We start from the raw sequence: 19,080 nt of genomic DNA on the forward strand, positions 1-19,080 counted from the left end.
ACACGACAAAATTAAAAAATTTTTTACAAAAAATATCTCTAAAAAGTTAGCTCTAGTTAGACTAGTTTACGCACCCATCGTTCTCCATCATATCGATCATGTATTTGTCTCTGTCCACATTTGAGTCACGATCGGCTTGCAATTCCTCGTGATCATCGTAACCCAGGGAATCAGCGCCACGTGACGTGCGATCGTCTTCGTCGTATCGGCTAGTCGCTCTAGATTTGCGAGTTTCCAACGCTGGTGTGAATTTTTCCGTCTCGGCGAGGGGAATAGGATATTCGTGTTCAGTGCGATAAACTATTACCTAAATTATTGTAGCGCATTAAAAAAGAAAGTAAGCTTTGACGCTAAGAGATCCCAAAACTCATTACACTTACATCGTCGGTTGGCTGTAAACGACTATTCGATACCGATCGACCACCGAAACCGTTCATATACGAATCCTTATCCATTGAATTGTCTCGCGTCGTATCACGTTTGCGACGTCTGGGCGCTTGCGGCGGTGGCACCCCATCGTTGACACCCTCTGGCTCGGCTGGGAAGACCTGTTTGCCTATTATATCCAAGTCATTCATTTCCACCTCATTCTCGCGGTCTTTGTAACTGTTGCGTGGCGGTCGTAAATATTCCTCGTCGTCGTCGAAATACGGCTCGTGTCGTATATGCTCAGCTACGGGAAAATCTTGACTATCCATAGAGTATTTGCTACGACTGCGTCCCTTACGCAGCGGACGTTTGGGCGTATTGAAGTAATCGCTGCCATTTTGTGACATCGACAAATCGTCGCCATATTCACTGCGCTGAGATTCGAGATCTTGCGACACGTCTTGTGGCCGATAGCTTTTGTGTAGTCGCTTAGGTTTCGGCGGAGGAATATCATAGTCTCTATATTCCACGCTTTCCCTGACTTGTCCTACATGTTCCAGTGCATTAATGGGCCTGTCGTAACCCTCCCGTATAGCATTACTTATATACTGTCGCAACTCGATGTTGTCTTCGGAGACACCACGTTTGCGTAGGAAAAATTCATCGTCGTCAATTTCTTCCATAACAACTTTCTTGCCAGAGCTCGCAGTTGATTGCGTTTCTTGTGGCAACACATCGTCGGAGGGATATTTTAAGTAACTTGCCTCAGCCTCTAATTCGGCTTTGCGTAACAATTTATTCTTTTCAATCTCTTTCTCGGTCCACCCCTCAACATCTTTGCTGTCTTCGGAGCGTAGATCGGAGTCTTGATGCACCATCGGACGCCTACGAAATTCGCCGGCACGCATTTTCGATATCTCATGTATGGCGCGATTCTCCTCATCGAATTCGGCAAACTGCTTGGTATCAGCAACGCCGCCCAATATACCCATCTCTTGCACCTCACTCTCCGTCTCTTCCAAATCATCTTTCATACGGCGTTCTAGTGATGACTCGCGATCGAAGCTTTCCTGTTCACTGCCATAACGGCGATAACGTGAACCCTCGCTATCATTATAGCTGACATCAGAGAATTTGTCAGCCCAACGCGAACGCACAGGCCCAGGACCGCGATCGCCCTGCGGTGAATTGGAGGATTCCTGCGATGGTTGCGTTTCAGTGCTCGGTATTACACTGACTCCCGCTGTATCCGTGTCCGTACCGAGTGATGCTTGCGTTTCCACTGGTTTCTTCTTACGAAATGCTCTGGGGTAGGTGCCGAAATTGAATTCGAACTTCTTTTTTTGTGGCTGTGCGCCTGGTGCGTCGTCTATTTGTTGTGTAGCTACCTCCATTTCCTCATCCTGTGTCTCATTCTCCTTAAACGACTTACTTCTTTTTAGCTTCAGCGTTGTGAATTTCTCGGGTAATTTGAATTTCGACATGTCAGGCTTATTGAATTTCGTGAATTCTGGACGTTTGAAGTCTTTCAATTTCGACATATCGGGCCGTTTAATTTCCGGCATCTTAATTTTCGAGAACTCGGGAGCCTTAAAGCGTTTACGCTCCTTGGCTTTCGGACTCGACGATGCCGGTTTCTTGGCTGGTGCGCGCAATTTAGTTTTAATTTTGCCGGCTTGATTCTTTAAGCCCGCTTGCATTTTACGCGTGCGATCCTGTGCGCTAGCCATAAAGCCTTTCTTACGATTTTCGGGCTTCAAGGGCAGCTCCTCCAAGGCACTTGAATCAACTTGACTAGTATGTATTTCATAATCCGTACGCGACTCCGTACGTGGCGTGGTCGCTTCGGAACTAAAGTAACGCTCCTCCAAATCTCGCTGGAAATCTTCAGTGTCTTTGATTTCTTCATGCAACTTCTCAATGTTTCGCGCGAGCTCTGATTTTTCAGTTTGTGACTGTGTCGCCGCAGCTTGCTCGTCTTCAGCGGGTGCTGCGATCGGTTCATATTCATGATCACTGGAAAGGAAAGAAAATTAACACAATATATTTGAAATAAGACTTTTTTTAATAGAAGACGTCATTAGTATTTGTAGGAAAGCTGGAGTTGTTGTTAGGTTAGTACACAAATGAGTTTCTTTTAGACCAAGCACATAGTGTGGCATGGGCAAAGCAACGAGTAGAATTAAGAAAAGAAAGATGAAACCATATATGTGGAACCGAATATGTGTGAATCGATGCTTTTGCATTTCGCTGCACTATGTTGTCGGCCTTAGTGATCATGTGTAGGTAATGTGTGTCATTGTGGAGTCAAAGTAATGTCAGAAAGACCAGTGGGCGTTCAAAAGGTTAGCATTCTTACCGAAAAAAGTACGTCCTTTCGAGAAATTCTTTCTTATCTTTTTGTTGTTGAGACAGATTGGAACTTTCGAATTCGGACAAACGTGATTTACGTTCATCGAAATTGAAACTAACGGTTTTAGTCATACGCGTACTATATAAATCTTCATGTGAACCGTGCAATTTTTGTGCACGATCCTGCGACTGTGTTCGTCCATCCATAAAGGATGATTTACGTACCAATTTCGATTTCACTACCCGCCCGTCGGCCGATGGTGGACGTGGACGCGGTGGTAAGCTTCGTTGTGAAGCATCAGCTGATGACGATTGTTGCCCCAAATCACCACTACTACCGGCGCCGATATTTATCGGTACCGAAATTAGTGTACCTTTGGGTATATGAAAGTGGCTACCACTTACCCCACCCACCGATGGTTCTTTACTACCCCGATTGAGCTCCGATTCGCTGCGACGCGATTGCGCATCAATTTCGCTGCTATAAAATGTTCTATTTCCAGCCATAAACTGCTCCCGGTTCATTGCAGGTATTACGACCGGCGCAAAAGCATCCGTTATGTTAACGGAAACTTGTTCGGAATTCAAAAAGTCCTCGCGACTGCTGTAAGCGGTAATAGGTGGCGTGGGCTGTATCGAACTTGGTGGGGGTTTATTTGGACGTGCATTGTACTGATCCATTTCATCGACTTTTAATGAGAAAGTCTCGGTTACTTTGACGGACATTTGTTCCTTCTGAGGTGGTTTCGTTACAACAGCCGAGTTACCAGTGACGATGGATATTGGAGTTGGCTTGGATTTAGTGAACATGCCCATCAATTTGGCAGGTACTGGGGAAGGCGATTTCTCACGCGGCGGTGTTGGCGATGTCCGACGTAGAGGCGAAGGTGATTTTTGACGTTCTGACGTAAAGATTGGTTCAACTAGTTGCGGTGCTTCCGCTGTACCACTTTTATTGGACGTAAACATTGATTTGAATCTGGATGTGTAAGTAGGTTTCACTTCGTGTGGAGCGTCTTGCAGCGGCATTTCGGTGTTTAAATCGGTGTAATGGAATTCAATAGTTTGAGCCTCCGAAGATTGATTACTTGTCGCCGGCTTTTTTCGTCCATCCGGTGACATATTACGTTCCGGTGTACGTTGTCGCTTCAACGGCGTAGGCTTACTCGCTGTTTGCGTTTGCTCGGTCGAGAAGTTAGTTGTATCAACAGCACCAGGCAGCTGTAATGAGTCCATTCGATTTTGCGGCGATTGTGCACGTTTCCTTGCTGATGGTGGTGGTGGGGATTTAGAGCGCAGACGCGCTTCAACCGCCTTCTGTGTTTCGCTCTGCACCAGCCGATCGATGTCAACTGCGGGTATGGCGCTGACAATTCGTATGCTTGTTTCTTCGGTGGGATGTAAAGAAGGCGGATGTGCATCATCCCCACCGAGTGAAGGTGGCCGCGTTGTCTGCAAACGTATGTTATCGTACACATCTTCAACATTTCTAGTAGCTGCTATATTTTCTAACTCACTAACGACTTCCTGTAGAGGATCTGTAGTGATGGCTGTGGACGGCACAGTTATCGGTGTAGGTTTCGGTGAGCGCGCTCTTGTAAAAGGTCGCCACGTAGTTGCTGCTGGTTTGGTGACCACCGGTGCTGGCAATTCGACTGTATTATCATCCTCATAAGCAGAAAAGTTGGACACATCAATTGGTCGATTCTGTGGCATCACACCGCCCATTGCCGCATAATACATATTTTCTTTATTCTCCTCCGGACGCATATAGTCCGTAGACACTGGCGGTTTGGCGATACGGTAGTCAGTTGCCGACGGCGAAGGCGACCTCTGTCTTGAAGCTGTGGCACGCTCGAAGTCTGGACGCATGTCGATAGCATCTGTGTTCGGCGTCGGTGTGGGTGCAATTAAATTCAATTGCGGTGCAGTCAATTTAGGCGCCTGCTGTTGTGGTAGCTGTGGCGAGGTAGTGAGCGAAAATGCGTTTGAAATATCAGTATGCGATGCAGGAACACCTCCGTGCAACAATGCAGGCATTGCACGATGCGAGGCAAAATGTGAAAGATCAACATTAGAAGTGCGACGGCTTGTACTTGCTGAGCGCATTTCAAAACGAGTTTCCGTCCGTGTTGTTGGTATATTAATATCGGCCACAAAGAGATCCGATTTAGATGGCGAACGTGAGATGCGACGCAATGAGGTAACGCTACGCGTGGACCAAGTCTCCGGATCGCGCATGCCACCGCTAGACATACGACGACTCAACGACATCTGACGACCGCGCTGCCCTGCCATAAATGTAGTTGGCGGGCCAGTCATTTCATTATCCTGTGCATCCGAAATACTACTTACGACCAAACCACGCGAACGTGCCACCTCTTCCAATTCGGGATATTTATCAACAAACGAGATATCCACCTGTGTTGTGCTCTGGTCCAACGTATTATGTGCGCCCACACTACGCATAGAGAGCCGATCAATGTCCATATGCGCATTACTGCCGATATTATAGCTACGTGTTGACAGCTGATCCATCTGTATCGCGGAACCTAAATTAACATGCTGAAATGGGTTGGGGGAATGCAGTTGGGCGCGTTCGCTGCCCACATCACTGTGGAAGCCCATAGTCGAAGTGGGACGTGAATCAGTGGCGGGATTCACCCGATCGGGCAGCAGCGAATCGCATTGAAAGTACTGACAAGCGCAGCGTACATCGAGCGAAGCTCCACTGGTGCTTTCGTTGCGCGACACAAAATGCCGCTTCTCGGCCGGTAATGCACCAACCGAGGCCGAACGTCGTGGGTTCATGCTGACGAGAGCTTTGCGGTCTGTTCAGCTGTAAAGCTTTATGCACCAAGCGCTCTGGCAGACCAAGCACGCGGGTGTAAAGTAGCTGCTATTTACTTTGTAAAGTGTCACGGTTGGTACCAGCAATAATGTTCGATTGAAGATTGACGTAGTTGTCTTTTTTTGCGCTCGTAGATCTTTAGTTTGTTTTTATTATGCTTTATTTTTTTTGTTGTATTTTTTCGGTTTTTGCTTACGCTATTTTTAAACACACATACGTTTGAGAGCGCTGCCCGCGGCTAGGCATAACAGTTTGGGTAAAATTTTATATTTCGTTGAAAATTTTTATTAAAAAGTTATAAAAAAAATAGAATTTTCGATGGTTTCTTCGGGTTTGCTTCGGCGTTCGGAGTGATAAAAATTTCAAACAGTTTTAACGGTTACCATTTACACATATTTACGCCACTAAAAAGTCGAAAATTTTGCGTAAATTATGCGCATAACAACAACACAATATTTTGTAAAAAAAAATTAATAATAATTCGGCTGCACGAACTCGCACTTAAACGTATTGGACACTTGCAGCCAAGAATTTGCTGCTTTCTAACTGTCGCATCGTGCTTATATTATGCTATACATTTAGGATATTCTTAAATAGATTTATCTTCTGTCACAGCACCGTAACTGTTTCGCTATTCGCGCGTCCAACGCCAACCGAGCGTCTGCATCGTTACGAATTTCAGCCAGGACTGAGAGCTTTTCACATTTTAGCTGTAATGGCAAGAGTCGTCGGCTGTTGACGATGAAAGCTGTGCGCATTTTTCGTGTTTACAAAAACAATTTCACATCTTTTTCCTTTTATTTTTGTTTTAAAATTAGCCAAAATCGTAGCATTTATTTGAGTTATTTTCACTTTTTCGATCGTTCAACATTCAACGGCGTCGGGCAACCAAAAACAAATGAGTTATACAAAAAGAATATTATATATCTGCGATTTATATATAAACACGACATGTTAATAATTGTGTTTAGCATTCGCTAAAGTATTTTGCTATTTCATTTTTCTGTTTTTCTTTTCATTTTACTTGGCCGCCGTGCCAGAAATGTACACTTGGCCACGCCACCGTGTGCCACACTTGCCAGCCGCTTTTAAGTATTGCCTGGTCTTTGTAAACATCTTCTAAATCACAATGAATTTTATAGCAGTATTTGTGATGTAATATATTTCCCCATACGAATTATGTATATGCATAAATTTCTTCGCAAACGTTGTGCCAAATAATTTTGTATTTTGAAAATTGCACTGGAGTCGTATAAACACGTTAATCTTCCCAGTTTTCAATGTATTTTATCGCATAATTGATTCTATAAATATCAAAATGAAGTGCATCACAATCCTTATCTAATTGTACGCTGAAGAGTCCCTATGTAGTACATTTTTCGAAAACTTGTAGTGTTGTAGTGCTACCGATCTGTATCAGGTACACGCTTATTACTTTTCGTCCCATTTCCTTCGTCGACTACTACCAATACTGAAGTGCTTAGAGCCATTCCAAGAACTTAGCCTCACCACCAGCGAACTAAAACGGTACCATCAATGAATGAAATACCTCAAAAACCATACATAGGTTGTACCAGAAATATGATGTGGTCTCCTCGTTCTTTTCCATTTTCAAAACATATATATTATATATATACATAATCTTCCTAAACTCTTAAGGATTTTTTTCACCGTGGTTAGACAGACCTCATAGTGCTCAGTAATAATCTTACTTTCATTACTTCTTTACGGAAGCTCCGTCGCAATCTCATTCACAAGCGATGGTCAGGTATATATACAGTTTCATGGCTAATTAATATGATATATGGAATAGTTCTATCGAATGCCAATGAGTTCTTATGTTCTACCATGTCAAATCGAGTTATGAATCATTCGCAGAACACAATTTACGTTCGCCGGGATTAACAAAGGCTCGAAAATGGTATATATAGATAAGGGAAATTCTTAGCAAAGGCCACTGGCAAACGGAGCGAGTCTTCTTCCTTCTTCCAAACTCCGAGTATTTCCAAAAAGGTAGATATAGATAAGAATAATTCTGAGCAAAGAATGTAACGACCATTTGTGAGTTTTATTTCAATATAGGTTAATTCGCCACTTTCTCTGTTGCTAAAATTCCTAAAATTCGAAGATACTTTCAGTTTTCCCAACTTAGTTTCCGATAAAGTTTGGTCCAATCGAATTGATCTTAATGAGATCTCCAATCAATGCTGAATATATTTACATATAGTATGTATGTATGTATCGAACGTCTTAGAATAATGTTTACATTTATATGTTCAAGTTCTTTGCTCACGACTATATTGCTCAGGATTTACCATATTGCCTGCACACAATTTAGCTCCGGTTAAAAATGACCACTTGGTTGTGCTATATTCGAGTTTGAGCATCGACCACCATATGTTCCAAAAATTACAATGTACCCCTTAGTTGAGTCCACCAATCCTCAGCTATCTTACAAGTTTTCAATCTAAGATTTACCGGTATTATTACGCCCTTTTTTATAGATTTTTGATGCTATCGTGCATTTTTTAATTTTTAAAACAATCGAAACCTAGGGCTTTAACTGCTCTTCTAAATATTAAACTTCACATGGAAGAATTCCTAAAACATTTCTCAAGTATTATCTTTGTGCGAGTCCGCTTTTAAAGAAACAGTTATGTAATTTGATTTGAGTTCCTACTAGCTACACCCAGAGGTCACTGACATATGAAACTATAAGGTTTTTTGGAAATATTTTTTGTTCTCGGACACTAAGAGTTTATGTCAAATGTCTACTCATAATATTTTCCCCCTCTTAAATGCTACTCGAACGGATCGTTTAACAGTTCGAGGAATAACAATTTTCCTCTCCAGTTATACGAAATGATCGATTCATTCACCGAAGCATAATAATAGAAGGTTTAGGGTTGTAATAGAAAAATTATATAACCACTCACCTCTGACAGATTCAGGTTTGTAGGTATATACAGTTATGTTTGTATGTGCGTTGCCAATTTGTGTCTTATGTGATATGTTGTTATATGTGCGTATGTACATAAATATATGAGTTTGTGATATATACAAGTACTGGGCTTGTTTGTCTGCAGTGGCGTGGAGTTAGTAACGGTATCATTAGGAAATGTATTAGCAAAAGAGATACTTTTCTGAAAGCAATGCACACATTTACAAAGATGATGATTAGCATGAATATAGCGGTAATTTTTCACACACAACCTTTAGTATTAGTGCCAAACTGAACTCACCTCATATTCGTCCATCTCTTGCGCTGTGCAGCTTCTTGCGTTGCCTCCTGCACTTCCGTTGGCAATTCGATATCTTCACGATGTGGTTCCGCTTCGTCTTCCACATGCGAGAAGGTCACCTTTTTGTCCGATGGCGCTGGTGAGACTTCTTTCTTAATGGCCGGCTTCAGATCGATCGGTTCGTGATCGTCAACAATGCGCAGATTATCTTCAACACTCGCTGCATCACTTTCCTCTGTCACAGGTGAGAGTTGTGCGCGATTGCGGTCCTCATCCGATGACGCGGAGTCGACGGAGGATAGTGGTGCTAGCAAATTAATGGTGGGCTTGTCAGCAGCGGCGGCGGCAGTGGCTGCGGCCACTTGATCCTCTTCACTGCTGCCCATGCGGTCAAGTGGCAATGGCTTTATACCTTCTTCAATATGCTTCAATGCTGAGCTGTCTTGCTTCGCCAGAGATTCTTTGAGCGTCTCAATAGCGCCTAGCTCCAACACTCCCACATCTGTTGTTGGGGGTTGAGTCAACACTTCTGGCGGCAAGTCAGATTCTATTTCTTCATATACATGCTCTCGCCGCAAACGTGGCGCCTTCTTTGGTGGCGCTGCAGTTGTTGCAACCTCAATTGCAGTGACGTCAGCCTCAATTGCAGTAGCGTCTGCTTCAATTTCTTCCGACTGCTGCAAGTTTTCTGTTGATTCAGCCTCTTTACCAGTAGTGGGTAGTTCACTGTTGTTTTTCACTAACTTCGGTATTTCTATGATCTCATCGGGCACAACAATGCCAACTGCCTCGCTCTGATTTGTATCCATCTGTTCATTCTCTTCTTGTATGCCGTTGGCAGCTTCTGGTCGCTCTTCGTCTTGTCGGCCATCATCTCTGCGCTTACGACTCGGCGACTCATCCAATTCCATAATCTCCAACACATCGTCAGAATCTTGTTTCTCTATGAAATGTGGTATTTCACCGCGTTCTGCTTTTGGTGATTTTTTTAATTTCAAAATTTTCGTTTCTTCACCCAGCACAATCTTCTCATCTTTTCCCAAATGTATACGCTTTATATTCAAGCGTTTCTTTTGGCGATCTGCCATACTTTTTAATTTCTTCATTATGGGGTAACAATGCTTCTGTTCGGTGTTATTGCCGTTCACAAGAATTTGTGGATTCGGTTGTGGTTCCGCTAAATTTTCCTGACTATGTCGTCGACTACTACTTATGGAGGCGCAAGGCAATGATTGTGCGTCTTCGTTGGTGCGCCCACCTTTGCGTCGCCTCAAATAACCACGTATTTTATCCAAACGCGTTGACTTCCGTGGTTTTCCGGTGGCAAGTATCGAGTCCGAGACACAAGAAATACTTTCGCTACGTAAGCTGTGTGTTTCTTCGTCTTCGGGCGCAGATTGTGGATAGTCCTCTTCAGCTTCCGAAAGCTCTTGTATATAACGTTCGGGTTGCTTAACTATGACTTGCTCGTCTATGCGCACTTTCTTCAGCGACTTCGGAGATTCCGAAAGAAAGCGAAATTCTTGTGATTTACGTAAAAGTAAAACAATTTCGGGTTGCTCGTCTGGACCGAGTGGCCGTTTGTATAAATGTGTCCACGGGTAGCCGCCCTAAATGGAAATAAAAGAAGCAGTAAAAACATTTATAACAGCGCCAATATATTATATTTTATGCTTCTTTACTACTTACCCTTTCTTTAGCACGCCGCAAATCCTCCCAACGATAAGTCTGTAACGGTACTGGTGGTCGATCTGCTGAACTCTGTATCAAATACTTCTTCAGCGACTGATAGTATTCACGTTTGCAATCGTCGGCAAGTTTTTGCGCCTCGGCGTTACTATCTAGATGCGGCAGAGACTCCAAAAATTGTTTACGCTCCTCCTCATCCGATGGCGTCTTCGGCGAAGGCACATTCACAATCTTAAGCTCGTTGTGTTGGTTTTGTTCGGCATCACCATTAGCGGCGTGGCTAGATTTCGATGACTTTAGTATGCTTGTTACCTCGGACAATTGTGCGTCGACCTTTTGCGTTAATGAGTTGCTTATTTCATCTAATAAGGTTGTGGCTTGTTCAGTCTTTTCTTCTATTTTACACGTTTCTTCTGCTTCTGCGTCGTTGTTAGGTGCTTGCGTTTCGGTTGCTGAGCCTTCGGTGGCCTCAGTTTTTAATTGATTTTGTCTTTCTGAAGCTTCAGAGCCTTCAGTATTTGTTTGTTTTTGTGCTTCTTCGCCTTTCCGCAACGCGTCCAAGACTTCACGTTCTATTTCATTTACTAGCCTCTCTGCGGTCGCTTTTATTGCGTCACTTGGTTCGCTAGGTAACGCAAATACGCTCTCTACTGCCTCCGTTTCCGTTTCTTTTACGGATTCTTTTTCTTCTAAAGCAGCGTCTTCTTTGCCATTCAAAGTTGCCGCTATAATTTCGGACACAACTTTGGCGTCATCAAGGTTTTCTGACTCACTTTCGGCACGCTGCACCCGTCTTGTCGGCAGCAAAGTCTCAACGGGTTTCTTCGATATCGCACCAACCGGCTCCACTTCAATCACCGTTCGTACATTTACATCCGTCCCAACTTTCGACGAACCCACAGTTAGTTCATCTTGCTGAGGTAGCAATTCGTTAATACCAACACTATCGTCAGTCGCTTGATAATCGTTGTACGTCTCAATCAAATGAGATTCAATATCAAGTACATGACCCTGATCGGCGCTGCTGCTGCTTTTCGTACTACATTGCCTATCGATGGCAATTGGTTGAATTGTAATCGTTTCTTTCGTCGCTGCTGTGTCACCTACAGTAGCAGTGTTCGTTGAACGCTGTGTCACCGCGCTCGCTTCGCGCTCCGTACTTTCTGTTCGTCCCGCCTCTATTGTCGCCGGCGCTGACGTCACTGCCGGATTGGGTATTTGGCTCGTTGCACTTTCGTTGCTAGAAGAACTACTTTCGGTATTGGCTGTGCTTTGACTGCTGACTAGATCATCGGCACTTAATGCATCTACCTCATCTAACGGCACATTAACTGTACTCGTTGCAATTTCATCGTTCGTAACGTTTACTGCAGCGCCTGCTGCTGCTGCTCCTTCGGCTGTTAGCGACGGTGTTGTTGTTGGTGTTAGAGTACCGGCAGTTGTTGTAGCTGTTTCAGTTGGCGTTGCCTCTGTTCCGTCTTGCTGCTGTTGTTGTGTTTGCTTATTGTTAAGCACTTCAAGTATGGTCTGTTGCTCGGTTGGACTAGTTCCAGCACCGGGTAATGACACTATAAGCAAGAGAATAATCCAAAATTAATACACCATTCAGCATCGGTTCTAATTTTAGTTCTAATAGCACAAATACAGGGCGGGGTGTACAATTGTACACACAAAACAATTCGGTTTTATGCGTGAAATGAGAAACAAGTGATCGGCACGGCATAAAACAAAATTGAAATAGAAACAGAAACAGAAACAGCAATAATACAAGAGACGTCAGCACAAGAACTTTTGTACGAACACGAGTGTACGGTGACGTATATAATGGTATGCATGTATATATATCATAAGAGCACATTACATAAGAACGAATTTCGAAAAACTGAAGTTCTTTGAGTATGCGAAGTTTCAAAAATGTTTCCAACAGGTCAGCACTGACCATTAATTTGGTCAATCTATTAGAAATCAGCGACGATCATACGATTTTTTCTTGTTGCGTTCAAGAGACATACATGACAGCACACCTGTTTATATGCACCCAAAACATCTATTTTGTTGCACAAGATATGTAATTTATTATCATGTATGCTTGTAATTACGAAATGCCACACAATTTTTATTTTTTCAAAACAAACGTTCATCCCCAAGCACACGCCGAGCTAAAATTTTTTCCCGAAATTAAAAAAAAAAAAATTTGGAACGCAATAATGATTTTCGAAACTAAACCAAAAACATTTTCAGAGCGCAAAATCAATTTCCGAAATTTAAAAAAAAATTGGGGCGAAACCGAAGTTTTCAAAATTTTTACAAATTATTTTTTGAGCACAAACTTGATTTCTGAATTTAAAAAAACATGAGAGCAAAAATCTAACATTCAAAATATTTAAAAAGCATTTTTGGTTTCGATTTTCAAAATTTTTAAAAAGCATTTTCAAAAAAAAAAGGTACTAGGTATTTGAAATTAATTTGAAAAATTAAGAAAAAAACATTTTCAAAGCGGAAATTTTAATTTCTTAAAAACGAGTCTCTAATTTTCAGTATCAATAAAAAAATGTCGGGCGTTAAATTGATTTTCATAATTTTCATAATAAGATGTAACAAATTAATTCAAAGCAAAAAACTGATTTTCGTAATTGCATTAAAACATTTCAGAGCAAGAAAATAGATTTTTGACATTTTATTGTCCGAAAATGTTTTTTTGTCCGAAAATTTTGAAATTTTTTTCTGCACACGCATAGTACAAACAGATGCTTTTAAAAAAATAATTCATGCGCTTTTATGACTCAAACTATGTCAAGAGCTAGTAATATTTTTAGCTTATTTACAAATAATACCTTTTCACTTTTACTATAACTTTACTACAGAGATGATGCACTCAAATCTATGCTTTAAGTTCGTATTCGTTTTTTGTTTTATTATTTTATATTTTGAGTTCTTTCAAATTTTCAAATAATATAAAGGACACCCATTCAAAACTATTTCAACTATGAATTTCGTAATACACAAAAAAAAACACGCTGCTCATTATCCGCAATTATTCGCCCCGATCGCGTTTATGACCTTAAGCACACTGAGTTAGGTCTTTCGGTTGAAATTCGGAAATTCGCAGGAGATCGCCGTACGATCAGCTAATGTGGTTTTGCTGCTTTTGTAGCTTTTGTTCGCCAATGGCCATTTGGCAGCGCTCAGCGGCCAGGCGAGTGAGCTGTTTTTTCGTTTGTTGCTTTTGTTTTTGTTTTAATTTTCCTATTTTCTATTAGTTTTTCTCAATTTTTCACTTTATTCTTACGCTGTGTTTTTGTTTGAAATTCTTCATTAAATGTTTGCTTGCGTGTATTTTTATAATTTTCCTATTTGTTTTTGTTATTAAAACGTTAAAGAACTTGGCTGGTGGTTAATTGTTGTCTATTTTTGCGTGTAAGCGGTTGCATATGAGTGCGCCTGTGTGTGTCCGTGTATGTTCTTGGATGTGCATGAGCACTTACTTCTAGCTTCTCCATTGAATGTTTTATGTGCTCTTTTCTCATACACACATACATATCTATTAATATTTATGTTTGTCCGTCGGTGGTCCGCTTGCTCGCCTTCGGCTCTCCTGAATTGCCATTTACATGCAACTCACACTCATAAATATGTACGTAGAAGTTAATTTGGACATGGTCTGTTTGTGCTCAATATTGGCCGAGTAAATATATGTGTATCCATGTAAAAAAAGTGATGCCGAAAAAATAAATAAAAAAAAAGTTGTAAAAACGCAAACATACCGACGCTCTTGCCATTCGGGTTAGACAATGTTTAGCTCGCTGCTGTTTAATGTATAAATATGCAATCCCAATTTAGATCAGTTGTTTGGAAAGAGTGTTCTTGTTTGATTTTTAAAATTTTTTTTTATTTTTGCTCCGAACTGTTTGTCTGTTTTGCGTGTGGTTTTAAAAGAAAATATTTATATTTATGTATGCATAATTAGCACGCGCTATAGCCAACTAGAACCTAAAAAACTAACGGGATTTGTTGTTCAAACCAATATTATAAAGTTGATACCAAAATTGAAAATATTTTCGGAAAAAAACTTAAGAAGTTCTTTTATAAAATTAAAAAAAAAAATCTACACATATATATGTGTACAAGTTTTAGTAAAAAATATCCATTAGTTTTCCATTAGATGGCTTTAGTAATCTGTATCTCGCGATATATAAAAGTGGTCGGGTTACGCTACACAGCGTTAAAAACATAAGACTTCGTACTAAAAAAAACTTCTCAGACAGTTTTATGATTGCTTGACCCGGTATTGTTTAAGCAAGCATCAAAGATGGGCACCAATAGAAAATACGCCATCATCAGCAAAATAATGGAAATCGTCGAGTTTACTTTATTTGACAAACCCATTTCGTAATGGGTGCTTTTTATGGGTATGGAATTTTATATTATACGTTACATAGATAAATAGTTTCGTTTTCCGAGTTCGCAAAGTTCATGACATTTTGTGATGGACCAGAATTTCGGCCAAGGCCTTCGTAAATGCGTTTTATGAAGAGCTTTCAGATGACCAATTTTTCAAGCATAGTCACCATTGTCTCTCCAATAATATATGATACGGTTAACAAAAATTCGACCCAATAAGCTGATGGCTTCATATTCTATATGACTTATAGCACTCTCTTGCTGAAACTGCAATAAAAAACAGTAAATTACCCTTAATGCAAGAGAGATTGGAGAGCATTTTCAGGATTTTTTCGCACTCCAAATTCGAAAGCTTCAGTTGTTATACACCTCGATTACCTTAAAGAAATCTCAAAAAGTTTTTTGAAGTGTTAACCGAAACCTACACAGTCTTCAAACTCTTCCATCAGAAAATCTAGTAATATTATAAAAAATTAAGGTCAAGTTCGATTTCCTTTTTAGCATTTGTTTCGGTTGGGAAATCCAGATCCCTGAGATTACTCCTAAACGTCTTATTTTCATATACTTAAATTTCGCTATGGTATAATATTTGTATCGTATAAATAGGTTCTCACTAAAATCTTCTAGTGCATGACATTGAAAATATTACTGCTTCATTTCTATACTTATTGCGATAGTTGTTTTCAAGATATTGACCGATATATACCGAATAAAATCAACCAAAAGAAATATTTGTATTCTTAAAATGGAGCTAGATATCATATTTTATCGAATTCAAATTTACAGTAATTGTATTCGTGTTGCCATATATCTGGTATTTCACCGGGTTTTCGTGTCAACAATATATTAAATTTTGAAAAATCCTGAGCTACTTGAAATTTGCACTAATTAATAACTTTTATCAACAAATTTTATTTCGATTCATTATCGATAACATTGTTTAGAATATCGAAGATGTGAAATGAAATAATCGATAATGCCACAATCAACTCTTACTAGAATTACAATATGTTGACAAACCAAATATTAATCTGATGTACTATATCGCATTTTTTAAATTATATAAAGGAATACTTCTAAAGTTTTAGTTTTTTATTCTGTTCAACAAGCAACCTCATTATCTGCTCGCTTTATTTCGTTAATGGTATTTTATATTTTTAGCTATTTAGCACAGACAGTTTTATTAATTTTTCTGACCGAACGAAAATACATAAATGTCATGCAATTGGGTTTGCTTTTTATATTTATTTTTTATTTTTACGCATATAAATATGTACATATATAGTACATACGTACGCACACTTGTTTGCACATGTCGCAATTATTTGGCAACGCCAATTTTTAATTAACAATGAATTTGCCGAAAAAATATGGGCCAAGACGATAATAATTAAGGAAAACAGCTACGGCTAGTACAGAAATACTTGCATACATACGTACATATTGGAAGTAAATTAATTTTGCAAATGTTTATAAGTTTTAACCTTAAACTGTAAATAATCACAGCAGTGCGAGGAAATTAAATTCTTTCTGCTCATTATAGCGGAAATGTCTTCATACATATGATTTAATTTCAAAAATATTATTAAAGTACTAGGCTTGTTCGATTAGTTGGTAAAATTTTTATTGACATTTCTATTTTTTTGGTTGCTTGAAAGTATGTTCTTTTTACTCAGAAATTTTTGTTTTTTGAATTTTGTCTCTCTACTTTCTCTTTCCTTATCTTTCATACATATTTTTTTTTTTAAATACTTAAAATTTACCCATGCGCATATTTATAACGGAGACGTTTTATGTAGTTTCTAATTTAAAGATAATGGAGAAAGGAGACTAAAGTTAGAAAATATGTACAACCGATCGTTGTTGCGTCATTATTACTTATAAACTTCTTCAATCGTCTTTTGTCTTCAAAAAATTATTTCGACGGAAAAATTTGATAATTCTCATAAAGACAATTTTTTTTTTGTTTTATTTTTAATTTTTTCTGTGATCTGATTGGTCGACATACATAAATCATATACTTTGCCGAAAATGAGAAAAGTAGAGATTACGACAGTTTGACCCTATTCCTGTTTTTATGTGCGTTGGACAGAAAGGAAAACGGACGAAGGCTCTTCTTATTATTACCATTAAAGTTTGACAGTTCGTCTTTTAATGCAATTGCTTGTCTCAATTTTGAATCTGTGATTCTTTCATATTTTCGTACTTTTTCGAATGACAAAAACAAAAAACATCGCTTATGACTTACTGACCTTACTTATTCTTCTATAATGCTTATTTATTTGCAACAAACGGCTAGAGATGGAAAGATTCATACTTCTTTTACCCCTTTTTTTTAATGTGCTTGCTTCCCAGTTTGAGTTGGAGTTCTTAATGTCTTAGAAATAGAAGGTTTTATGGGTTTTCAGTCCTTTCAGAACTTCACATCACAAATGTGCATGGAAGAACACGAACGTTCTCTTTTTATTTTTTATTTTGCCTTCACCAGCACTTTAATTCACGAACTTCTTGGTGTTGTTCATGCACAAACCCCACTTCATTATGTCTTCATTGTTGTGATAGACCATCGTTATATGCTTTTTGTTGTTGTAGTTGCAGAAGGCTACGTAAACCCGATTATCTTGGAAACAGATCATTACACACGCAGTTGAAGTGGTCACAAGGTTATACGCATAATCAAGTGGGCAGAGTTACGCGTTCTAGCCTGTGATTAGCTTTTTCATAATCTGGTTTTTATATGTCAAGTGCTAAATGTATGCTCAGCAGTTCTATCTACAGCCATAGTCACCTCACGCACCCTCCTTTTCTGAAAGTTCTTAATTTTATAACCTTTTAAACTTGTTAGAATGAACTCATAAAATTAACCTCACCACATTTGCAGCACAATTTACGAATTTTTCGTTAAAACAACATATAAATTATCCACTCATTTATCTAACCGCCCTCGTATTTCCTTATTTGGGGTTTTTCCGCTACAAAAACTCAGACAAACTTCAAAGCATTCTTACACAAAAGTCAATGCGGCGCATCAAAGTCAAGTTCAATGCGCAAAGATGATGCAAAACAATGCAACAACAACAACAACACAAACAATTTCCTTGTATATACTTGTACATATGTAGGCAGTGGTAAACAGTTAACACATCACTTTTACAAATATACTTTCACTCAAACTGCACCCACAACGCGCCGTGCATGTCTTTGCATACGTTTAATTTTGTTTTTGTATGCATGAATGTATGTGTGTGTGCATGTGATTTATTTTGGCTGACGCTCCATAGCGTTTGTGGGACAGCTGAGTAGACACACTATTGACGTGCTTAGTTACGCGCACAATAATAAAAGTCATATAATTGTATGCTTGTATGTGCGTACATATGTATGTAGAATTGTTAGTGGGTACTTAAACCTTGAACTAACGGCACTTCGTAATTTATGTGCCCAGTAGTGTAATTGTGGAGATGTTGGCACGTGCGTATTTTTAAAAAAGGAATTATTTTTAAATATATATTTGCATGTGGGTGTGTACATATGTCTGCATGTACATATGTATATAAAGGACTCTGGCTTGTCACCCACTGCGTATACGTAATCTTTTCGTATTTTCTACATTTTAGTAATAATAGGTTAAATTGCAGTTTTTCATATCACTAATACGTCTTTAAATGCAGTGACATTTTGCATTTATTTTTAAACACTTTATAATTATTTTTTTTTTAATACTTTATAATTTTATTATCTTTTTTAATTTAAGTCACTCAGCCACTCACCGTAATTTCCCAACACACTCAGGAACACATAAACCATTTTTATTTCGAAAATATTCAAAATATTGCTTTTCCGATTTTTTTCAAATACTTTTTTAAAAATTATTCTCTTTTCAAAATTTAAAAAAAAAATTTTTTTCTTGCAAATTATTATTTTTATTACAAAATATTCTTTTAAATTTTTATTTTTCATAAATTTTTTCCAAAAAAATATATTTTAAAATTTTCTTTTTCATAATTAAAACATTTTTTTTTAATTTTTTTGCAATATTTTTTTTTTAATTTTCTTTTTTTTGCACGTGGTCACTCGCAAACTGCTCTTTGTGCGCTCTTACATAATCAGCAAAACAAATAAAATTGCAAACATAAAATTACTTAAAAAACTTAATGGAAACTAATTAACGTAATG

General features: G+C 39.1%; 2 protein-coding genes across 7 annotated transcripts in view; one reads left to right on the forward strand and one right to left on the reverse strand.

Moving 5' to 3' along the window:
• Nucleotides 1–19,080, forward strand: part of Nelf-E (negative elongation factor E) — a 64,687-nt gene that overhangs the window by 7,063 nt on the left and 38,544 nt on the right. The window lies entirely within an intron of this gene.
• Nucleotides 1–19,080, reverse strand: part of LOC106616609 (uro-adherence factor A) — a 46,452-nt gene that overhangs the window by 5,744 nt on the left and 21,628 nt on the right. For 3 of the 5 annotated variants that reach the window (XM_036360553.2, XM_036360556.2, XM_036360549.2), the window contains 4 exons: nt 10,504–12,071; nt 8,815–10,424; nt 381–2,385; nt 75–307 (listed from right to left, as the gene is read on the reverse strand). In XM_036360553.2, the coding sequence (XP_036216446.2) occupies nt 75–307; nt 381–2,385; nt 8,815–10,424; nt 10,504–12,071 (5,416 nt within the window). Of the gene's footprint in view, nt 1–74; nt 308–380; nt 2,386–2,728; nt 6,265–8,814; nt 10,425–10,503; nt 12,072–18,674; nt 18,793–19,080 lie in introns of those variants that run through there. The other 2 variants (XM_036360561.2, XM_036360568.2) reach the window with 2 other exon arrangements.

Source organism: Bactrocera oleae, chromosome 6 (genome assembly GCF_042242935.1).
Source record: "Bactrocera oleae isolate idBacOlea1 chromosome 6, idBacOlea1, whole genome shotgun sequence".
NCBI classification, from domain to species: Eukaryota; Metazoa; Arthropoda; class Insecta; order Diptera; family Tephritidae; genus Bactrocera; species Bactrocera oleae.